The sequence below is a fragment of the Vicugna pacos genome, chromosome 1 (genome assembly GCF_048564905.1).
Source record: "Vicugna pacos chromosome 1, VicPac4, whole genome shotgun sequence".
NCBI lineage: Eukaryota > Metazoa > Chordata > Mammalia > Artiodactyla > Camelidae > Vicugna > Vicugna pacos.
Window position 1 is genome coordinate 122,513,093 of NC_132987.1, and position 23,426 is coordinate 122,536,518.

At 61.6% G+C, this 23,426-nt stretch overlaps 1 protein-coding gene across 1 annotated transcript; it reads left to right on the top strand.

Moving 5' to 3' along the window:
* Nucleotides 1-826: 826 nt before the first annotated feature.
* Nucleotides 827-22,719, top strand: PDXK (pyridoxal kinase). Its single transcript, XM_072969992.1, has 11 exons — nt 827-1,092; nt 14,157-14,211; nt 16,550-16,654; nt 17,069-17,152; nt 17,493-17,539; nt 18,060-18,145; nt 18,887-18,932; nt 20,039-20,150; nt 20,972-21,108; nt 21,837-21,903; nt 22,206-22,719. The coding sequence occupies exons 1-11, from the start codon at nt 1,006-1,008 to the stop codon at nt 22,316-22,318; spliced, it is 939 nt and encodes a 312-aa protein (XP_072826093.1). The 5' UTR covers nt 827-1,005; the 3' UTR covers nt 22,319-22,719.
* Nucleotides 22,720-23,426: the final 707 nt, after the last annotated feature.

A 23,426-nucleotide genomic window follows, 5' to 3' on the forward strand; every position in this document is an offset into this window, starting at 1 on the left:
GACCCTGGGCGGGGGGGGGGGGGTGGCACCCGGCCACGGGCTGGCCTGGAACACCCTGAGGCCTGACACGTGTAGGGGTTGGGGAACTGGGCGCCTGGAGGCCCCAAGAGTTTCCGGGCTCTGCGGAAGTGTCCACTCCCCAGGCCTCTGCGGGGGTAGGTCGAGTCCCCGCTGGCCTCGTGGCCCCGCATACCCTAGGCAGGGGTGCCCCCTGAGCAAGTGAGGCATGGATCTTTCGTCCTGTGGGGCGGGCGCGGGGCTCCTGCGTCCTAGCTCTGTCCGCGCGGTGGCCGCAGGGGCAAGGGCCTGCACTAGGGTTCCGAGCTCTGCAGGCCCTGGAGTGGGGACTGGGCACTGGGCGCCGCTGGGCCCTGGGGAGGGCAGTTTCGGCAACTCCCAGCCCGGCTGCCCCTCCGCCGGCACCTTTGCCCTAGCCCACTCCCGTGGCGCCGCGCCCCCACGTTTCCTCCTTGAGGATCCTTGTTGGACCCGCTCGTGGTCCCGCAGCGCCGGGGAGTGTTAGAGGCGGGGCGCAAGGCCTGGGCGGCGGACCTCCGTGGAGTGAACGAACATCTCAGTGAATCGATGAATGAAGGATGCCGACGCCGCAGTGTCCTCCCGGGTAAAACTGAAAGTGCAACCCGGCGAATGGAGGGTGGCCACCACGTGCCAGGAGCGCAGAGTGACGCGACTGGCTCACCTGGCGCGGGGTTGAGATCTGCCCTTGCCCTATCCCCCCCGGGGCGGCGTGGGGGCGGAGAGGGCGGAGCCTGTGCCGATGCCCCGCCCGGCCCCGCCCCCGGCCCGCCCCCGCGCAGCGCGGGACCCGCGGTTTCCCAGCCGCGCTGAGGTCAGAGGGAGGCGGTCTGTCGTCCGAGCGGGGCGCCTGCGCCGAGCGGGACCTCTCCGGAGCGGAGCGGATCCCGAGCGCCGCCGGAGCGGAGCCCCAGCGCGCGGTGGAGACGCAGACTCTGCCCGGCCCCCCGCCGCCGCGGCAGGCCCGGCATGGAGGAGGAGTGCCGGGTGCTCTCCATCCAGAGCCATGTCGTCCGCGGCTACGTGGGCAACCGGGCGGCCACATTCCCTCTGCAGGTACGCTTACGTAACCCAGCTGTGTCCCCGCGCCCCACCGTGCGGCCCCGCGAAGGGGTGGCCGCAGCCGGGCCGTGTGACCTTGGCCGGGCCACCCGGGCAGCCCCAGGGCCCAGTGTGGAGCGCCGGGTGCCCAACGCGGGCGCTTTGCGGGGGCGGGGTCCGGGCTGCTCTTGGGCCCCTGCGGTGGGATGGGGCGGGGGGCGGGGACGCTTGGTTGGGATGAAGCCCCGGTGCGTGAGCTGTGCGCACTCGTCAGCCCCCGCCCCTTCCCGCCCGCCCTACCCTGAGGGCGAGAAAATGCGACGCGGCGGCCGGTGACCCTGCGAAGGAGGGCGCTGGGTAGGCAGGTGTTTGCCCTGCTCACCTGGCGGGCTCCCGATTTAGTCCCTGTCCCTGTGGGTCAGGATGCCCCGAGGGAGGGAGAAGGAGAGGGAGGAGGAAAAGGAGGAAGGAGCAGCGGCAATCTGGCAGGGAGGCCTGGGGCGGCGAGAGTGGGCTCCAGCCTGCGGCTGACCATTCCGGGAGTGGCCGCCGGGAGGGGGCGGGGGCGGGGGCCTGCCTGCCGCCGTGGGCTCGGGAGAAGAAAAGCCCAGACGCCGGCTCGGGCCCGTGCAGGGCTTAGCGTTTTACGTGTTAGCCTTTCCTTACCGGGGCCCCCACGGGCTCCCCCCGGCCTCCCCCGCCTGCCCTCGGGGAGGGGCTCACACCGTCTCCCTGCGGCGGAGCCGGCGCCCACTGCTTCCTGCTGCAGCCCCGAGGTTACGGTTGAGCGGCCCTTGGAGGAGCAGGAGGGGCCAGCGTGGGGCGGGGTGTCATGCGGTGCTACCAGCGTTGGGGGAACAGGCCTTCCTTGCCTTGTGGGCTCAGCAGGAGGCTGGGCGTCCAGGCGGGGTGGTGGCTCTCTGGACCACTCATCTTTCGCCCGCTGTCCCTAGGCCCCATCCTGGATCCAGGAGCCGGTGTGCTGTTGTGTGCTCGGTCCCTGTGCTGGGCCCTTGAAGACATAGAGGGCCACCCAGTCACAATGGCCTGTAGGGTGTCAGAACTGCCTCAGTAAGGCTTGAGGGCTGGCCTGAGGCTGGCAGGCCCGTCACCCGAGGAGGAAATAGTGGAGCAGAGACTTGAAGGTGGAGAGGTACAAAGGTTCAAGTCCAGAGTGACCTGACAGCTGCCCCTGATCTGTGTGCACCTGTGGACATGTGAGTGGCGCTTCACTCTGGCCACCTGGTCTTTGGTGGTTCCGACCAGTAGGGGGCAGACCGGGGGCGTTCAGGGTGCACACCTGGGCTTGTCCTGAGGCCCCCAGCTGTTGGCCACTGATGGCTTGGGCAGGGCCACTGGGGTGGGACTATACTGGGGTAAGGTGCAAGGTCCCTGAAGCAGGGGCGGCTAGGGAAGGTGGGACCAGGTAGGGCGCTGAGGACAGCTGCGGCTCCCCACCAGATAGTGGTCTCAGCCCCACCCCGCCTTGGAGGGAGCCTTGGGAGTCGCCCTTGGCAGAGATGTGCAGGCCTCTCCCTCCTCCCCGGCCACCTGCAGCCACTCTCTTGCTTTCTCTTTCCACTGGGCAATTCCTCTGCCCATGCTGGGCCTTATTCCTGAATTTCCAGGCACTTAACCCTCAACTTCCTTTTCCAGTTACTTGGGGGTGGGGAGAAGAGTCCTCTGAACCACCCACCTGGGGAACACCTCTTAGGGACAGAATCTCAGTTCTCACCTGGGGTCTCCCCAGTGCCCAGCATCCTTACCTGTGTGCTTGAGGGACATAGATGGGGGGTGTCACCTCCTCCCTCCTGTCATCCCTGGGGTGGGGCCAGGGCCTCTGCCTCTGACTTAGTCCATCCCTGCACTTCCTCCAGGCTACTTAAAGAAAAATGCACAACGCGAGAGTTGTGAGTTTAAGTTTTATTTGGGGACTTACTGAGGATGGCAGCCCAGGAGACAGTGGCTCTGAGGGGACTGCTCCAAAGAGGTCAGGGAGAAGCCAGTTCACATATGACTTTTTTGGCTGGGGAGTACATGCAGTCAAGCATATATCTGGGTAAGGGATTACCGCTGATCGCAAAGGACAACTATCTCAAGTTAATGGTTTTAGTACTTCACTGTGTATGGGAAGATGCAGGAATCCGAGGTCACTGAAATTCTGTCTGAGGTATGCATCTAACTCTTCAAGGCCTGTTTACCTCAAGCGCCTAGAGCCGCCTCCTGGTTTTTTTTTTAATACCCTGAATTCCCCAGGGGGTGACTGAAGTGGGTTCTGCTTAACCTTGTGGAGGGGAGCCAGGATCTTTGTTTTTCTTCGTCTTTCTCCCCTGGAGGCTTGTCCAGGAGGAGGGGTAGTTCATTAGGTCCTCACCTTGAAGCGGCCACCTTCCACATTGCTCAGTTGCCTCATCTGTAGAATGGGCACCATTCCTGCCTCACGTGTTCAGACCAAGGAACGTGGAGGGTGTGGGTACCTCTCCAAGGTGCCTTAGAGGTGTTGGCTGCAGAGTGCAGTGGCCCCAGTGCCCAGGGGTGCTTTTTTGACCCCTCACTGGGTGGAAAGACCAGACAGAAGGTAGTAGGGCCAGGTGGCAGCCACGCGTGCCTGGTGCATAGGACATCTTGGGGAGGCCAGGATCCCCATCAGGACTGGATGAGGGTTGGGTCCTCACCTCCTTACCCCTGTTCTTTGGCCTAATTACCTCCTCCTCCTCCTAATTACAGAAGACGTAGTCTTTGATGGATAGAGAGGAGGGGGAGAAAGTCGGAGATGGTGGTCCTCAAAACGTGCTCCACCAGACCACGCCCACCTGATGGGGGTTCAGGCTCCAGAGCTGTGAGAGAGTAAACTTTGTTTCAGACCCCTGAGCACGCTGACACGGTCCTTGTTTGAGGTCCAGCTTGGGGGACGCGGTTCAGCCCATAACAGGAACCGTTTCCAGAGACTGCTGAGTTCACGGGACACTTTCTCCACTTAGCCACCTGGTGCTTCCTTGGCCAGTCTAGACTCCTCAGGAGTCTGCGCATGCTGGCTTTGCCCCAGGCTGCCGCGCTCCTGAGGATGTGCCACAGGGTCCCCTGCGGGCACTTTGCTCCCCCACCCAACGTGTGGGCCCTGCGGGAGCGGGAAGGCAGGAGGTGGGTGGGGCTCACACAGCCTTAGCCCCGGTGTGCCGGCCCTCCCCTAACACCCGGAGCTGTGCTCAGCGGGGAGTATGTTCTGCAGTTTGGTCGGTGCATACAGCTGGGGACTCCAAAGGCATGGTTATCCACAGAGTGAGTAGGGGAAGAGAACTTAGAAATGGCAGGAGAAGGTGGGCTCTGGCTGGGCCCCACAAACTTGGAGAGACAGGATGTGCTTGTGGCGGGATGGAGAGGCTGTCTGTGGGGACTGAGCCTGTGTCCCTGGTCTTGGAGACCCGGCTCAGGGACTGGCCATCCCTCCCGAGTCTTTCTAAGCCTCACTGGCACAGTGAGAACAGCTGTCTTGGCATTCAGATGGTGCCAGGCTCCCAGGGCACGCCCAGACACAAAGTTGTCCCCGCTGGACACCAGCGAGTCCAAATTGCTTCTCGCCAGGTGCCCACAGCATACTGGTTGTGGTCTCAGGTGGGCAGCCCATGGGCAGAGAATAACATTATACAAAAGAGAAAGGACCAGAACCTTGACCCTGATTTTGGATTTGTTTCTGGGCTCGGGTCCAAAGTCCATTTTAGTGGCCAAGGGGACCGTGCTACTGTGACCGGGGACACAGGAGGCAGAACGTCAGGCAGGTTGGTCTATGTTTGCCAAGAGGGAGGGCGGGCTCGTGGCGCTCGTGGCCCTCATGTCCCCGTCCGAGGAGAAGGGCTGCCAAGTCAAGGGCGTCGGGCCACGTAACGCATCTGGGGTCACCTCCCCACACAGGGTGGGGGGCCTCCCGCTGCTCTGGCCTTGGTTCAGGGGGAAGAACGGGAGTGGATGGAGCGAGTGCAGCCCCTCCCACACCAGGCGCCGCGGGCCTTGTGTCCTCTCGGAAGGAGAAAACCTCCGGTTCTTCCCGGCAGGGAGGCTGGGTCCGCTGAGTCCCCCCCACCCGCTGTGTGTGGAGAGCCTGCCGGGCCCGCCGGGCCTCCGTAGGCCCCACCCACCCAGCGTGGAGGTCCTGGGGTCCTCCAGCCGCCCCGCACCTGCCTCTGCCCTGTTGCTTCCCATTTTGGTGAAAAAACAGCAGGCCCACAGAGCTTAGGGTTACTATGAATTTCCTGGGGTGGCCGTAGCAAAGTGCCACAAACTGGGGCTTAAAACCGCAGAGATTTATCCTCCCACAGTTCTAGGGGCCGAAAGTCTGAAGTCAAGACATTGGCAGGGCTGCAGTCCCTCCAGGGGCTGGAGGGGAGGCTCCGTCCTGCCTTTTCCAGCTCCTGGCGTCCCTTGGCTTGTGGCTGCCTCCCTCCAATCTCTGCCTCCGTGTCACATGTCCTTCTCCCCTGTGTGTCTCTTATAAGGACATGTGTTATCGGATGCAGGGTCCATGGAGATAACCCAGGCCCTCTCTCCACACACGGTCGTATGCATGGGTCCCCCAGTCATCAAGTATTTTAGGGGCCACGTTCAGTCCACTGTGGGTTAGAAGGAGCCTGTTCAGAGAAATTTAAAAGTGGCACAAGTTAGAGAATTAATGTAAGGCCTGAAGTTGATGGCACAAAATCCAAAAGCCACCCTTTTTGGAAATGAGAGTCAGGACCCATTCACCCGCAGCTCCTGGTCCTCACTCCCAGCCCGGCCGCCGGTGCTTCTCTGGGGAGGGCAGCCAGCACCTCCAGTGCCAGCAGCTGCTCTGCCAGCCAGACCAGCCCTCCTGGAGGTGTCCGGGGACAGGCAGCTGGCCCACGCCAACTGTGTGCTGGCACTTCCTTCCAAGGCTGTGTCTGGGGTTTGGAACTGCTGACTCGAACACGTGTGACCTCTGTGCTGGGGGGTCACTGGAGGCTCACGGTGCAGGACAGGTGCTGCCCTGAAAGGCCATGGTTCAGGGAGAGACAGTAAAGTACTGAATCCCAGTGGCCTTGAGAATCTGACTTGGGGCCTTAGCTTAAAACCCACTTAAATACCATGTTGCCGAGATGGGAAGGGGAGACCACCCAGGGGGCCCTGGAAGATGGTTTTGGGGACAGCTCAGTTTAGGGGCTGCAGAAGCCAGCCTCATTCTTGGAATCTCTTGGCCCCTCGGTGCAGAAGTGGACCCAAGGCATCTTGAGGGAAAGAGGGGTTGGGTGGAGATTCTGTTTCTTTGTGCAGGGGCCTCAAAGCCAGGCCTCTTGGCCAGTGGACTGTGGCCTGGCCACCCTGCAGGAAGCGGCAGGCTGGCGGGCAGCGCGGTGTGCTGAGAGACCCCTTGTCTGGAAGCCTGGATTGGGACCCCTGCCTGCCGAGTGACGAGGCTACCAGAGCTAAACAGAGGTTGAGGGTCCGTGGACACCTGCCACCGCCCCCAGCCCCCTGCCCACTCTGGAGCAGAGCAGAAGCCATCAGGCTGCAGGCCCTGGTGTTTAGTAGCACATGTGCACATGTGGGTGACTCACCCAGGGTCTCCTAGAAACTCAATACTGGGTCCCCTCAATACGGGTCACTTCAGGCCACAAGGGGCTTATTTCCAACCTCTCACCCTTAGGATCCCCCTGAGCCTCAGAAGGCCTCTTGACGAACGCTTAAAACACGTGGTCCTTTGGAACAGCTTTACATTTTTTCCTAGGACAAAAAGGACCTTTTCCAGCAGAACTGCATTTGGAAGCTGCTGGAAGAATGTCACCTGCCCTTTATAAGACAGAGGTTTTGCCTTCATGCTGTCTCGTGGTGACACACTCATTGACAAATGGTGTGTGGGAGCGGGTGACAGGAAGCGCACCTCCCTCCTGCCTCGCTGGCCGTTGTCTTCACTTCCTGGAGGGGATGCGCTGGGGCTGGGACACTTGTGAGTGTCCTCTGGAATATTCCTGTGCTCTGCAGGCCACGCGAGTCTTCCTCTCCCCCTGTGGTTTCCCTCGGCCTCTGAGGTCCCCGTCTGGCCCACGACGTGTCCCAATCCTGGAACCTAAGTGTTGCTTCATTCTTTCTCCTCCCTTGCTTCTATGTTTTTCCCAGAAGTTCCAGGATTGCTTCATGCTGGACTGAGGTTTCTGTTATCCCTCTTTGCCCGTCGTGGAGAAGAGCCAGAGCCCAGTGGTCCTTGTCATCTTTTCCTCTCCGTGTCTGTGGGTCACGTGCTATGTGGGTGTGTGGTGCGTGCGTGTGCGTGCTCAGGCGTGGGTATGAAGGTGTGTACGTGTGGTGGGTGTTGTGCAGCACTGCTTTGTGCTGTGTGGCGTCCTGTCTTCTGTTCACAGGGACCTGGGGCAGCACTGCCCTCCCTGGAAGGGGCTGGTGTGTTTGCAAGCAGGTGGCTTCTGTGACGCGTGTGGCCGTGGGCATGGTTGTCCCCTGCTGCTCCCCCACACGGAGCTCTGAAATAAGATTACTCAGTGATCTGAAAGAGTGACACTGAGAAGAAGAAATGGAGTTTCTCAAGGAGAAAGGAAGGAGGCTTGGGGACGTGGGCCCAGGAGGGCAGTGCCCCCCCACCCCGCTCTGGTGCCGCCGCGAACTTGGGGCGAGACCCCTTCTATTAGGGCTTTGCAGCACACCCAGCACCCAGAGCGCCCGGCCAGCCAGCACGCGGGGCCCCGGCAGGGCCTGGCAGGTGCCTTGGTCCCGCAGTGAGCACCGGCGCACCTTTGCCGGAAGCCGGGCTGGGTCACGGTGATGCGGTCCAGGGCTGTGACACTGAGACAAGGGTGCACAGTGGGCGAAGGCGGCCCTGGGACTTAAGGTGAGCTGGGGAGGCTGCTTCAGGGGACACAGGGTTGTTTCCAGTCGAAGTTCTCATTGGAGGTGAGAAGCCGCTGGTTGTGGGTTGGACTGAATTGTGGGGCTGACCAGTAGCAAGCGGTGGAAGGGACACAGGCCCCGAGGCAGATCAAGCCAACCACAATCACGTGGCTCTTACGTCCCCCCTTCCCCAGTTCTGACTTCCTAGGAGAGGGGCTGGAGGTCTTACAGAACAAGCCTCAGCATGAACCCCTCCCCTAGAGGAACCAGGGTGGTCTGGGTGGGTGGGGGGGGCTGCTCTGGAATATTCCAGAGCTTCCCCCACCTGCGGTCTGAGCACTCTGACTTCCAGGCAGGGTGACCGCTAAGGTAATGACGTGTCCCTGTGTCTGCCTGGCCGTCAGCAGGGGGACAGTGATGCCACAGCCAGGTGGGCCGGTGGCGGCTGGGAGGGTGCGTCACCCCCAGGCTGAGGGATCCCCTGACACATGTGGCCGCCCTCGACAAGGGTGCTCTGCCGACAGAGGTGGCCCGGGGTCTGCGTGGGGCTGGAGGTGGGGGCTGGGGGGGCGGGGACTCGTCCTTGTGCAGCTCTTGCTGCTCTTTGTGACCGCGCCTCCGGAGCATCTGAACGTGCTCTCCTGGGTGCATGTGTGCCCTGGTTGCTGGGGTCTCCCCTGCACTGGGGGTGGGTGGAAGCTGGAGCCCTTTCCAAGCTGTCGCCCCGGCCTGGGCAGGACCCAGGGTTGAGGCAGCGGCCCGTCCTGGCAGGACCCCAGGCGCACCTCTGCATTGGCCTCCCATGGCAGGCGGACGCCAGGACCCCGCCCGAGGGCAGTTTTTGGCTGTGCTCCTTGACGGTGCTCTCGGATCTGAGACCCTGGGTTCCCAGCATCAGCTGTGCACACGTGGTCACTGTGAGCCGGGCTTCGTCCCCAGAGGCAGCGGGCGCTGGCTCATCCTGGGGCTCCTCGCTGGGGCTCTAGTTCTCTCTGAACCGGGACTCCGTTTGCCGGTGGAGGCTGAGAAGGCAAGGTCTCAAACGGGGGCTTGGGCCCAAGGGACGATGTTCTGGCTCAGGTGAGAGGCTCACAGAGGCCTGGAGGGTTCAGAGAGCAGCCGGCAGGCGGCTCTGCAGGAGGGGTGGAAATCACAGAACGGTGGCATGTGTAGCCTGGGGGTCTGGGCTTCGTCTCACTGTCTCACGGGCAGCGGCGTGCCCTTGAAGGGCGGGGTTCCTCGGGTGCATCTGGGGGTCAGGAGTGAGGAGAACGGTGGCACAGAGGCTCCTGGGAAGAACCAGGAGCACCTGTTCCTGGCTGCACTGGGCTGGGGGAGGGGCCCTCAGGAGGAGGGGACCCAGCCGGAGGGGCATCTGGCGGGGGAAGCTGGAGGTGGTGGTGTTCCCCCTCATCTCGCAAGACCTCCCCCCCGCTTCCCTTTCTCCTCCCCTCCCTACACTGAACTAGTCAGGTCTTCCTCTTTTTTCGTTAAATTGAGTCTTGTTTTTGGTAAATGGTGAAAAAACCAGCAGGGCCAGTTTCCGTGGCTGTGAGCACTTCCACCTGCAGACCCTGAACTGCTGGCCTGCGCGGGACAAGAGGCTCGGTGGCTTTGCCTAGGGTCCTGCCGGGGAGCCCGGGGCCCCGCGCAGCCGCCCCGCAGACGGTCCTCGCCGGCGGAGAAGCGCGGTGAACTGGTTAGGACATTGATCCTACTTGCTTTTAGTGTAACTTCTGTCCGTGTGGCTTTGTGGCTCACAGCTGGTAACGCTGCGCGGGACGCCGGCCACACAGCTGCGCTGCTGCTCGCGTGGCCTCCGTGTCCGGGGCCACCGGAAGTGCGCGGGGTCCTCCTCCCACTCAGAGCACCTGGAACGCTGATTTCCTCTTCTGGCTCCGGCCAGAAAACACCGCTTTTTAAATTTGTAATTGAAGTGCAGTTGGGTACAGTGCAGTGTTAGTTTGAGGCGCACAGCAGAGTGTACATTGAGAGGTTCTAGACTTTTCCCGTCACGGCTTGTTACAAGGCGTTGATACTGTTCAGGAGATCAGCTTCGCGTGTAACAATTTGTATCTGTTAAGCTCATGCTCCTAGTGTGTCTCCCCTACTCGTTCCTCTTTAGAAGTTTGTTTTCTGTGTCTGTGAGTCTGTTTGTTTTGTAAATAGATTCACTTGTATTATTTTTTAGATTCCACGTGTAAGTGGTATCATAAAATACTTGTTTTCCTCTGTCTGACTTCACTCAGTATGATAATCTCCAGGTCCATGCACGTTGCTGCAAATGGCATGATTTATTCTTTTTTATGGCTGAATAGTATTCCACTATATAAACGTACCACAGCTTTACCCGGCCACCTGTCGGTGGACACCGAGGTTGCCTCCGCATCTTGGCTGCTGTGTGCAGTGCTGCTGTGAGCACGGGGTGCAGGTGTCTGTTCATGTTATAGTTTTCCCTGGATGTGTGCTCAGAAGTGGGGTTGCTGGATCACAGGGTGAGTCTATTTTTAGTTTTTTAAGGAACCTCCATACTGTCCCCCATAGTGGCTGTGCCAGTTTACATTCCCACCAAGAGTATAGGAGGGCTCCCTTCTCTCCATACCCTCTCCAGCATTTATCATTTGTGGACTTTTTAACAATGGCCATTCTGACCGCTGTGAGGTAATACTTCATTGTGGTTTTGATTTCATTTCTCTGATAACCAGCAGAACTGAGCATCTTTTCATGTGCCTCTTGGCCATCTGTATGTCTTCTTTGGAGAAATGTCTGTTCAGCTCTTCTGCCCATTTTTTGATTGGGTCGTCTGTCTCTTGATACTGAGATGTATGAGCTGTTTGCATATTTTGGAAATTAAGCCCTGGCATCGTTTGCAAATATTTAATCCCGTCCTAGGTTGTCCTTCTGTTTTGTTGATGCTTACCTCTTCTGTGCAAGGGCTTTTAAGTTTGATTAGGTCCCATTTGTTTATTTGGGGGTTTTTTCTCTTTTGCCTTGAGGGGAGAGAACACTGCTTCTAAAGGGTTCGTGTAAGTAGATCGGGCTCACCTGGAGGTTCCCCCTGCACTCAGTGGGGTTTGCAGGGGTGAGCGAGGGGAAACAGATCTGGGACGCTTTACAACTGATGTATTATCTGCTGTTGTTCCTTCTCTTGCCTGAGACAGTCCTTGTTTCTGCATTCTTTAGTCTCCTTGAGATGATGAATTACTGAGACCTGTCCAGGACGAGCACTGTGCCCAGGCTCAGCTCACAAAGGCTTAGGCCAAAAATGGCTTCCCTCGTGTCAGGAAGGCCCCGCCTGGCTCTTTCTCCCGAGGCACGCTGCCCTGTCTGCTTACAGTTGGGGTTGTTAGGACTTAGAGCTGGGAAAAGGGGTGATGTGTAGGACTGTGCCTGCAAGAGACGGGAAGACCGCAGAGTGGGTTCAGCTGCTCCTGGGGGCCCCGCCTTTGTGGGTACAGAGCGCTGCCAGGGGAAGGTGACCCGCCGGGGCAGGACCCTCCCATCTCCCGGCTCTCCCCACCCAGTGCCCAGGTGGGAGCTGCTAACTGAGCTGGGGCGCGATGCCCAGGGCTGCAGCCCAGATCCCAGAAACAAGCGCGAAAGGGGGCGGGCACTTGAGCTGAAGACTGGGCTTTGACAACAGAAGCCCCCTGTCCCTGGGGTCCCAGGGGTCCCTCTCGGAGCTGGGCCCCTCGGCCCTGCGTGTGCCGTGTGGTAGGTGCCCGACACCAGCACGGGGTACGAATTAATAAGCTGCTGGTGTTTGAAGCCCGGGGGCTTAGCGCCGTCATTGAAGAGCACAAAAATAGCAGACGTGCCGGCTCCGAAGGGCTGATGGTCTGCACTTCCAGGGGCCGTGGAGCAGGGCGTTCCAGCAGGATGTTCAGGATTTGTGTCACCCCTGCTTCAGGTCTGTTTCTGCAGAGTTGATAGGAATTCTCCGGATCTGAGATACTGCAAGCTCTCTCTGTGTCTCAGAGGCTGCGAAATCAGGCCAGTGAGTTTGCAGAGTGCCAGTTTAACTTTCTTATTTGAGAAGACTTGATTTTTCTTTCACAGCTTGAAGTCCTCGTAATACTGGCTTTAATTTGTTTGGAAAGACGTCTTAAATACAAATCTCAAGTGTGTAACTCAAGGAACCCACAGAGGGAGCATGTCCGGGGAACTGCCCCCCATGAAGAGCTGGGGTGTCGTCCATGTCTGCACCCAGAACCCCCACCCCAGCCACTACCCCTACTGCCCAGAGCAGCCACGCTCCTGGTCGCCAGAGAGCTCTGCCTGTTTTGGATGAGACCTGAAGCTGGTTGGTGTTCAGGTGAAGAGGGAGAGAGGGTTTGGAAGTTACTGGGGCCCAGCAAGGCAAGGACAGGGCCAGAGCAAAGTGATGGAGGAGGGATGGGGCCCCGGGGCCAGGCTCTCCTCTGGGTCTCCAGCTTCCCCCTCTCTCTCACTCACTCACACACACACCCTCTGTCTCTCTTGCACGCTCAGTTTCTGTCTCGCTCGCTCTTTTGCCCTTTTGTCTCTGGGAGGTTCTGCAGGTGCAGGGCCCACTCTCATCTGCGTCCCTTCCGCAGGTACTGAGATTTTCAGTTAACCGTGCTGTGCGCTGTCTTTTCTGCTACTCCAGCTTGTGAGATCGCTCCTTCGGGGTGGGTGGGGGTTCACGGCTGTGCCCCTGAGCACCTGGCCCTGCACCAGAGGCCTTCCTGCCCTGTTGGGCAGTGTTCCTTGGGCAGCTGGGACGGCCAGCCCTGCAGAGGGATGCACTGGATACCCTCGGGGGGCGGGGAGGGGACCACGCAGCAGGGCCATTGTCCCAGGGCTGCCTGCAGTGATGCTGGGGGCAGGGGACCAGCCTAGAAGAGGCAGGTGGAAGGTGCTGGTGGGGCCTGTTGGGGACCCAGGGTCAGGGCAGGACACCAAGGCTGGGAGGCGGGCCGGGGGGTCCTGGATCCTGACGCCCACCACCTCTGACGGCTGAGGGGCACGGGGGGCCCCACAGGGAATGTGGTTCATCCCCCCCGACCCCCCCCCCAGGTGGATCTGCAGTGTCCTGTACCTCGACTCCCCTGAGGGAACCAATACTTTTTTTTTTAATTGAAGTGTAGTCAGTTTATGTGTCAGTTTCTGGTGTGCAGCGCCATGTTCTAGTCAGACGTACACATACAGCACTCTCCATGGTTTCCATTACTGGTCACTACAAGGTACTGAACATAGTTCCCTGTGCTGCACGATGAACTTACTACAAAACAGAGACAGACTCACAGTCATAGAAAACAAACGCATGGCTACGGGGGGGGGGGGCGGGAAGGGATGGATGGGGAGCTCGAGATTTGCAGCGCCTGTTAGACGTCGCCGTGTCGGGCGTACGCGGCTGTCGGCCCTGGCTGCGCGGACCTCTGGCCATTCTGTTTTGTTTGTTTTGTATGTTTTTAATGGAGGTCCTGAGGATAGAACCCAGGACCTCGTGCGCACTCAGCACGCACCTTTCTACTGAGCCACACCCTCCCCCGCCCCACCCCGGCCATTGTGGACACCAGCTTTCTGCCCTTTTATTAAAAAGGCAGCTCCTAGTTTTTATAAACGTAGCTGCTACCTCAGTGCTGGCTTTAGCTTTCCCCCGTCACTTGCTTCGTCTGCTGTGGATGAGCTTTCTTGGGGTTGGGTGGGAGCTCCCTTGGCACCAGTGCCACCCCTCCCCTCCCTTAACTGGCGCCTCCAAAGAGGCTGGAGGCCCAGATGAGGGGCTGGCGTGAGGCTGGGGTGTGGGGTGGTCCCTCCCCGAAGGCGTGCGGGTCTGTCGCTGTGATTGTTCTGGGCCCTTTGGCTCTGGGCTGGGTGCCTTTCTCCCGGTGGACGCGTGGTGATGGAGGGGCAACAGGCTGGGCTCCCGGGGGATGTGGGTGGTGCCCTTGGCCTTGCCTCTCACCGGACGGGGCCAGAACTGAGACGGCCTCACTGCCCTCTGGGTGTCCGAACAGATGACACATTTGGGGGCATTTCTGGAAGTGAGCCATTGAGCTGCAGGAGGTGGGCCTCGGCCTCCCAACCTGGGCCCCTTGGGCTGGTTGCTCCCCGACACATTCCCTATTAGATACGGGGAGTGCGGGGGCTGAGGCTGACTGGGGACCCTGCCGCCTGCGCAGGCCACTGCCGGGCGCCCTCTGTGGGTCAGTGGCCGCCCAGCCGGCCCCCTTAAGCCTGGTCCTCCTCTGTCCATTTTGCAGGTGTTGGGGTTTGAGGTCGACGCAGTGAACTCTGTCCAGTTTTCAAACCACACAGGTAAGGCGTCAGCCTCGGGCCATGTCCACGCAGAGCTGTGTGTGGGTGTGAGAAGCGGCCCTCTGGAAGTCTGGAGGCCACCCCTCGGAGGTGTGGCCCCAGCTGAGGCTGCACGGCCAGGGGGCAGGGGGCCCGGGTGTGCCGGCTGTGGGCTTGAATCCTCCCAGCTGCTTCGGGGTTGGGCCGCCCGGGGTGGCGACGTAACCCCTCAGCCCCTCAGCTTCCTGCATGAACCGAGAGCTGTAATCCTGGCGCCTGCTCTGGGGCCATGCCGCCTGCCTACAGGGTGACACCACGGGGCCTGAGGAGGGCCCCACGCGGACGGGGAGGGGCAGAGCGGGTCCTGATTTTCTTTGTTGAAAACCAGAGCCTCATGGGCTGTGTGTGTGTCTTCACGTGTGAGGACCCCGGGGGTTTCCTCGCACAGGAGCCTTGAAGTGGGATTGCCGGCTCGGGGGTACATGAGGGTCACGTCCCTTGGAAAGTCCCCAAGGTATGGGGGCGAGGACCGGGCTCCCCACCCTGTGGCCTTGGCACTGCCCTGCCCCGGGGGTCCCCGAGCTGGAGCAGCGGCACGAGGACAAAGCTGCGCAGTTCTGGAAGTGTCCCCACATCCCTTCTTTTGAAATCGCTCTGAACCCAGACGGAACCTCGGAGCACGGAACGTCCCAGAAGCAGCTGGCAGAGGGCCGCCCAGATACGCAGGAGGGGGTGCCGGCCCTGCCTGAGTTCTCCGGGCGTGGCTCTCGGGAGGGAGGGGGATCGGCAGTCACAAGGCGGGAGGAGGAACTCCGGGCCAGGCGCAGATGAAAGGGCCCTTGTTCTCACTAAGTGTCCTTTCCTGCTTTCAGTCTCCAAGTGTGCAGGGCACAGTGACATTTGGAAATGTCCCCAAAAGCGGTCAACCCAGTGAACCTCCCCGGAGCTTACTGTTTTAACTGTTTTAGCAACTACCCTCTTTCTTTCCCTTTATTTGTTTATTTTAAAGTAAAGGACCAAGCTGGCTTGGGCCTCAAATCACAGGAGGTTCCCCGCAGCCTCCCCTGTGGCCTTTGAGGCAGCCTTGCCCCTGCCAGAGGCCACTGTTCTGTGGCTGCTCCTTCTGCAATGGTTTCCTGTTACCCAGGATCCCAGCCCCTGGACAGGCACTGGATGAAACTGGACGGGGCTGGAGGCTGGCGGGCGGGGCAGGCCAGCACGGAGAGTTTGGAGTGTGACCAGCTGCTGGGCCTGGTGGTGACCCCTGGGGGCGAGGGCGGCAGGTGTGGACCCAGGGCGCCCTGGGGCTTGGGGTGCCGGGGACAGGTGCCGGCAGCAGACGCGCAGTGAGGAGCTGGGTCCCTCAGGGTCACCGGCTCAGCCTCTGCAGAGTTTTTTCATTTGTACCTTGTAAAGTTGTAAAGCGAGTGGGTTGGACGGAGGACCCGAGTGCCCCTGTGTATCCCAGGGGTCTTGTGGGCTCCTCTGAGTGTGAGAAGATGAAGCTGGTGCGGGGGGCACCAACAGGTGTGGACCCAAACCCTCTTACCTGGTTAGGAAGCAGACCTCACGGTGGATGGGTCTCTGTGTTTGGGACCTGGCGGGCAGCGCACCTCACCTTTGTCACCCCCTGTCGTGGGCCGAGTTGTGCCCCCTTCCGGGCTCATGTCAGGGTCCTGACTGCCAGCACCTCAGAATGTGGCTCATACGTGGAGATAAGGTCTTAAAGAGGCAATTAAAGTCGATGGGGTCAAATGGGTGGCCCTACTGTGTCCTTAGGGAGATCAGGACACACCCACAGGGGGGATGACCTTGAGGACACAGGAGGAGATGGCCCACAGAGGGGCCACCCCGTGACACCGCAGCTCTTGGTCACAGCGGCCCCGGGACACGCACGCGCCACGAGTGCTGCAGAGTCAGGCCCATGTGGCCGCTGGGAAGGTGTTCGTCCTTCCCTGGGCCTGCGGGGTTTTGTGGCCGCAAACGCCTGCGGGGACACAGCCAGAGGCCGCCAGCTCTTAGCGGACACCTGAGCCTGCAGGGACAGCCTTGGGAGGGAGGGGCTCACCTCCACTTCATTGGGCCCTCCCTGCCAGTTAAGGGGGGGCAACCAGAGGCCATGCTGTCCCTGGACACGGCTGACGGGTGCTGTTGGGCGTTCGCGTCTCTGCGGCGGGGGAGCTCTCACCTCCTGCCCGCAGGGGGCGCCGCGGCCCGCGGCCAGCCTGTGCGGGGCCCGCAGGGCGGAAAGCCAGGCCGCGGGGGCGGGCCAGGGGTCGTGGCCACGCTCTGCCTGTTGAAGCTGGGTCTCGCTGGCTGGCCACCTGTGTCGGGGCCTGAGGTCCTGTCCCCCCACCAGGCTACGCGCACTGGAAGGGCCAGGTGCTGAACTCAGAGGAGCTCCGGGAGCTGTATGACGGCCTGAGGCTGAACCGCGTGAACAGATACGACTATGTGCTCACGGGTGAGGCCCAGGGTGGGTGCCGAGGGTGGGGCCCGGCCGGCCTCGCTGCAGCCTGGGTGGGGGTGGGGCAGAGCATCCCGACCGGCTCCTCCCTGGGAGGGCGTGTGCGGGCCACCGGGCTCTCAGTGGGGCCCTAGGGTGACTTCAGGGTTGTGTTTCTGTACGTGCTCATTCTCGAAAGTGGGAAGGAGGGAGGAAGACGGTCCCTGTACACCCTTGGCTTCGTTCTTTCGTGTAAAACGTTCCTTTCGGGAGTCGCCTGGTGTCCCCTGCGTACCTGTGGCTGTCGGGGACGCTTGCCCTCACCCGGCCGCGGGGCCGGGCCCGGCCCGCTGTTCTCCTGGCAGAGGGGTGTGATGGCGCTGTGCCTCCCTTGCCATGGTCGGGTGACTGAGTCCTCCGTCCCTCCCAAAGGTTACACGAGGGACAAGTCCTTCCTGGCCATGGTGGTAGACATCGTGCGGGAGCTGAAGCAGCAGAACCCCCGGCTCGTGTACGGTAGGCGTGGGGCCCCGCGATGGGCATCTCAGTTTCCTTTCGGGCGCCCCACCTTCACGTGCCCTGCACCCCCATCCCCAGCACATGAGCTTTGTGGCCGCTGGGCCTCTGGGGAGCGGGTCGCAGGAGCAGGTTACTGGCGCTGTGATCAGTGTCCGGCACCGTGGTGGCGTGTCTGACCCCCGACCCTGAGCCGGGGGTCCCGGCAGCAGAGTGTGAAGTGCCAGGTGAGATAAATGAGGGTCGGTGGTGGGTACTTGGAATTTAACAACAGAATGGACAAGAAAGACCGGTCTCACCAGCTGCAGCTTTCCTGATCAGATGCCCTTTGTGTCCACAGTGTGCGACCCGGTGATGGGGGACAAGTGGGACGGAGAAGGCTCAATGGTCAGTGCTCGGGGCCTGGAGTGTGGGCGGGCGCACGTCCTCGCTGGGAAGGGGAGGCCTGGATGCACAGAAGAGGTTTCTGTGCGGGGCCCGGGCGGGGGTACGTTAGAGCAACTGGTTTCCAAACGAGTGAAGACAGCTGTTTTCTAAATAAATTCCACGATTGGACACTGAACTTTGAATTTCCTGTAATTTCCATGTGCCACAAAAATATTATTTCGCTTTTGACTTTACCCCCGAACCTTTTAAAAACGTAAAAATCATACCTCACCTGCATTCTGCACACCAACAGCCGGGGGCCTGGGCTTCCCGGCCCCAGTGTGGGGTCCGGTGGGTGGTGTCACCCCTGGAGAGGGCAGAGTCCGCGGGGGGACCTGAGGCCGCACGGACGCCTTGGAGGGGTGGTATGGAAGGGCTTGGCCCAACCCTGCCTCCGGACCCCTTGGAGCCTTGGGGTTCCCGCAGCGCAGGCCGTCCCGGCCTGGCCCACCTCTCACCTGCTTGTGTCCTTCTCCGTCAGTACGTCCCGGAGGACCTCCTCCCCGTTTACAGAGAGCGGGTCGTGCCCGTGGCAGACATCATCACCCCGAACCAGTTTGAGGCTGAGTAAGTGGTTTGAACCGTGGCTGACACAGGCTGGGGGCAGAGCGTCCATGCCGCCCCGAGCTCTGAAACCCACATGCCCCCACCTCGCTGCCCAGTATTGAGTTTCAGGGGGCCTTTCTTGGATGCAGGGCCCACCTGAGGAGTTGGGAAGGGGGTAGGAAGCGGCTCCCGGCGCCGTGGCTCATGGCGGAGGCTGCAGTGGGCTTGTCTCCATCCCGTTCAGCTCTGTTGGACCATCAGCCGGGTCCTGTCTCTTTAAAGTTGGGGACCTGGACTCTTGGGGCCCGGGGTTCCCCGACAAGGGGCCATCAATCCCCGGGGCTGGCGGCTCACCGGAGGACCCTGAGCTGACGGTGGCACGTGCGAATGTGACGCACCAACTGTTTGCAGCTCTTTGGCTGTGCGTGGACGCTGGCCACCCTCACTGGCACTGCGTGCTGTGGCCGTGTGTGATGTCCTCCCCTGTTGTGCCGCGTAGATGTTCCGTGTAAACAGTAACTACGGTCTGGAACTTCACCACACCTCATGACGTCTGGGTCCCCTTTAAAACTGAATTTTGCTCGACTAGCCCCAGACGTGGTCCCCAGATGCCGTTGCGGCCGCCTGGTCCGTGATGCCCGGCAGGTGCTGCGTCCGGTCCCTGCGGGTCAGAACGGGGTGCCCGGGGCGCCGTAGCCTTGTGTTGGGGTCTGACAGGAGGCCCCGGAAGAGTGATGGCTCACCTGCCTGCCTGTCTTCCAGGTTGCTGAGTGGCAGAAAGATCCACAGCCAGGAAGAAGCCTTAGCGGTAAGGGGACACGGTGGGAGGGGGCAGCCACAGCCCCCACAGGGCCTGGGGGCCGCGTCGTAAACTCCATCTCGGTCGCTTGGTTGGCCGTCCGCCACTCACTGCCGCTGGGTCTGGGTTCAGCCACCGTCTGCCCTGCTTGTGACAGCGGTCCCTGTCGGAACTTCCCCGGGCGGCCGAGGCAGAGCCACTCAGGGCATTGTCTCTGTGTGTGTGTGTGTCCTGATCTCCTCTCATAAGGACGCCTGTCAGGTTGGACAAGGGTCCACCTGGTGACCTTGTCTTACCTGGACGGTCTGCACCGACCCTACATCCAAACACGAAAAGAGAAAACACTGAGGAGCTGGGGCCTCAGACTCCAATATCTCCTTTTAGGGGACAGAGATGAGAGGAGGGAGGCCCCCTGAATGGGCCGAGGGTCTCCTGCCTGGTGGGCACGCGTGTGTGTGTGGTGTTCGTGTGTGTGTGCAGACACTGCGTGTGGGGTGTGGCGTGTGCAGGTGTGTACGTGCGTTTTGTGAGGGGATGTGTGCTGTGCACATGTGGGGTGAGTGTGCCCATGTGGATAGGCGGGTGGGCTTTGGGAGAGCACACACGTATGTGTGTTCACATGAGGGGTCTCTGGGTGCGTGTGCATGTGGTGTGTGCGCGTGTGTGAGTGCCTGGCAGGGGACACGTCGTCCACAGCCGCGCTCAGCTCTGACGCCCGCCTCCCAGCGAGGACGGGGCGTGGAAGCCCAGCTGCTTGGCGGCTGCCGCGAGTGGCTCCTGCCGCCCTGGAGCCCAGATGAGGGAGGATGGGGGCCGGGTTGGCTCCTTCCTCTGGAGCTGGGCGCAGGGTGGGGCCAGCGGGCATGCAAGCTTGGACCTCAAGCTGGAGGGAATGGGCAGCGGTGGCTGCAACCTGGTTAAGCTGTCACGGATGGGCAGGGGCTGGTCAGGGCGGGCTGGGACCAGGGTGTGGCTCCCATGATCTTGGCCTCTGTTGGCTCCGCGCCATCCAGCCAGACCCTGTAAGACTCTGATGGGAGGGGAGGCGCAGTGGGGACCAGGGCTGCCAGGTGCAGGTGTCGAGGCGTGCTGACGTGCCCCCTGTGCCCCGGCAGGTGATGGACATGCTGCACTCGATGGGCCCCGACACGGTGGTCATCACCAGCTCCGACCTACCCTCCCCGAGGGGCAGAGACTACCTGATCGCACTGGGGAGCCAGAGGACGCGTAAGTCCCCCTGCCCAGTGCTGGGCCACCTTCCGCCTTCCTGCCATGTGTCCCTTGAGGCTTCCGAGCTTTGGGGTCGAATAGGAAGTTGTACCGACTCAGCAGGCAGCCAATTTCCAGAACTCCCATCACCCCCGAGAAAGATCAGGCTGAGAACAGAATCAGGAGAGGTTTCTGTGAACCGGGGTGCAGTGAGCCCAGGGTGCTGATGGCTCCCCCACAGTCACCACGCAGCAGTCACGTCTGTGACCGCACTGGTGACACAGGGGTAACGTCCCTTCCTACGTTCCTGGGGCTCACGTGGGCCAGCCCAGCTGCAGCCCGGGTCCTGGGAACCGTTGTCCACAGGCCTCCCCGGCTCAGAGCTGGTCCTGGTGGGGCTTTCAGGGCTCCCTTCGGGCTGGTGTGGGAGGGCACTCGCACGCTCACACTTGCACGCTCACTCACGGACGCGCATATGTGCACACTGCGCTCATACTCACACAGGCGCCCCGACTTCAGTGAGTTCGCCGTCCCTGCAGCTCTAGGCTCCCTCCCACCGCTGCCCCCAAGGCGTCAGGCTCCCTCCATGTCACGGTGCTTGTGCCGGCCCCTCGGGCTCTGCATCCCCCCCACAGGCCCCTCACTGAGCAGCTCCTGGGACCCCAGTCTCTCATTCTTTCACTTGGGACAGGTGGTCACTGAGGGACGCGGGTGACACGGGGAGACCGAGCCCCCTGCCGTGGTGCTGAGAGGAGTGGGAGGAGGGCAGGCTGGTTCCCAGGCTGTGGGCCTCTGCTGGCCGAGGGTCCGAGGTCCCAGCTGCCCCCCTCCCTCCCCAGGGACCCCCGACGGCTCCGTGGTGACGCAGCGCATCAGCATGGAGATGCGCAGGGTGGACGCAGTCTTCGTGGGCACCGGGGACCTCTTCGCCGCCATGCTCTTGGCCTGGACGCACAAGCACCCCAACAGCCTCAAGGTCAGCAGGGCGCTTCGGCGCGTAAACGGGAGAGCGTGCATGGAGCGTGGACTCAGCCAGCCCGGCCCGCGGCGGGGGGCTGAGCCAGGTGAAACGTGAGGGCTTCTGCTGGGCCGCAGCTGAACCCAGAAGCGTCGTCCAGGGGAGAAATCTAGTGAGAGCTCGTCCTGCAGTGTGATCGCTGCGGTGACTCGATGGAGGGTAGGGGACGGGCTCTGAGGTCAGCTGTCCCCGTCCGTGCCCCTCGCTTGAGGGGTAAGTGTCCCCGACCCACTCGTGTGGAGACACAGCTGTCCTGCTCAGGCCCTGCTGGGTGGGCGGGCGGTTAGGCTGGTTTGGTAAACTGGGGCGTGGGGCCTTTCCTGCATGTGGTCCGGCCAAGTGCAGAAGTCACGGCCTCATTCCTGGACCTCCTTCCCGTGGGGGCAGGTGTCTGTTGTGACGTGCAGGCTGGGATGGGGCCCTCCCCGTCGCCTGCAAGGCTCAGGGCCGAGTTCTGTGACCCGAAGCCTGAATGCTTGGTCTCCTCGCCGGTTCTGCCTCCTCCTGCCTCCCTCAAGGGCTGAGGGTGACCTGCCCCATGGCTAGCTGGTGCCCAGATGAGGCCTCACTGGTGATCTTGGAGCCAGTGCCTGTGTTAACTGACAGTCCCGTCCGGGCCGCTGTGGGCAGCGTGGGGGTGCGGAGGGCCCGACTGAGCGGGGGCTCAGCTGTCCCCCTCCCTGCAGGCGGCCTGTGAGAAGACCGTGTCGGCCATGCACCACGTTCTGCAGCGGACCATCAAATGTGCGAAAGGTACCACTCTGCCTTCCCCACAGCTGGTCGCATTGGCGAGTGCTACGTGTGGCGCCTCGGCTGGGGGTGGGAGGGGCACGGGGCCCGCTGGACTCGAGCGACCGCTTTCTGCCGCTGTGAACGGGTGTCCGTGGCTCCTGGCACCTCCCTGGCCTTGGCCTTCAGGGCTGGGGCAGGGCCAGTGTCGTGCAGCTCTCTCTGAGCTGGGGCCCCCCGGCTGTCGGGGGCTCAGGCCGAGGCGGGGGGAGGAGGGGAGACACTTGGGGTAACTGGTGGCTCTGCCCCCTCTGTTTGTTCTGTAGCCAAGTCTGGGGAAGGGCTGAAGCCCAGCCCGGCCCAGCTGGAGCTGAGGATGGTCCAGAGCAAGCAGGACATCGAGAACCCCGAGATCGTTGTCCAGGCCACGGTGCTGTGAGGGCCGCGAGTCCCCGCCTCTTGTGACGCAGTGTTAGGTGTCCCCGTTTTCGTCCTTGTGAAACGTGTAACGTCTGCCTTAGAGCTGTGACCGAAACTTGATATTTTTTCTTTCGTGAGTGTCCAGCATCCACGGGTCTTAATTGTGAAAATGTGCCGGTTGTGCTTTTCAAGAGTAACTAAGTGATCACAGGTGTTTGTAGTTTGGGACCCCCAGCTCCCCGCTCCCAAGGCCCCCAGGCCCCCCGGGAAAACCAGCTCCATGTCCACGTCTCAGGGGTGTCCTCCCCGGGCTCTGGGACGGCTTGGGGTGCGTGGTAGGTCCCCGTCCTGAGTGTGGGGTCCGGGGACGCCCGCGTCTGCCTCTCTGAGAGCGAGTCGGAGGTCACCCGTTCCTGTCCAGAAGGGTGATGCCGGATGTATGTCTTCTGGGTCTGGCCTGTCCTGTGTTCCTAGTCCACAACTTTTTGCCTCTTACCTCTCCACAGGGCAGGCCCCCGGGGGTTCAGATACTCCACTTTTGTCCGTGGCGTGGACAGGCTCCTGCAGCTCAGGCACAGGCCCTGCACAGCCACTTTGGCGGGGACCTTCCCTGGACCCCCAAAATCCGCAGATCTCACGCGTGTCCGGGGACTGCCTTGTGACTCACAGCATTTCCAGGGACCCGCTGGGCAACAGGACAGAGGCCGCTGTACGGCCGAGGGCGGCCTGTGGGAAGGTCACATCAGGCTCCTTTTGGAAAACTCACCCAGTTTCTAGGGGAACAGGTTAAGTGCTGTTTGCCCCTGACTGCTGGTGACAAATGCACTGGGTCCCCGTGTTAGTGCACAGACAGGTCCGGAGGCCGGAGGCGGCTCCTGCCCCACTGTTGGCGTGTTAACCCCACCGGCCAGTTACCTCGTCCCCTGCATCGCTCCCGCCACAGTCCCACGTCCTGTGCTAGCAGGTGCCAGGAAGCAAGAGGCGTGCGGGAGCCAGCCGCAGCCCCCACCCCGGGTGGGGCGGAGCTGCAGAGGAGCAGCTGTCCGTGATGCCTCAGGTGGGCTGGGGCCCCGAAGGCCACAGCATAAGCCCTGATACCGGTCCAGTTGTCTGCTGCCGGGGTGACC

Bases quoted from the DNA above. Each gene is read 5' to 3' on its own strand.
- PDXK (XM_072969992.1), top strand. From the start codon at position 1,006: ATGGAGGAGGAGTGCCGGGTGCTCTCCATCCAGAGCCATGTCGTCCGC. The intron at 18,933-20,038 runs GTAAGGGGACAC...GTGCCCCGGCAG, and splicing joins GCCAGGAAGAAGCCTTAGCG to GTGATGGACATGCTGCACTC. The intron at 20,151-20,971 runs GTAAGTCCCCCT...CTCCCTCCCCAG, and splicing joins ACTGGGGAGCCAGAGGACGC to GGACCCCCGACGGCTCCGTG.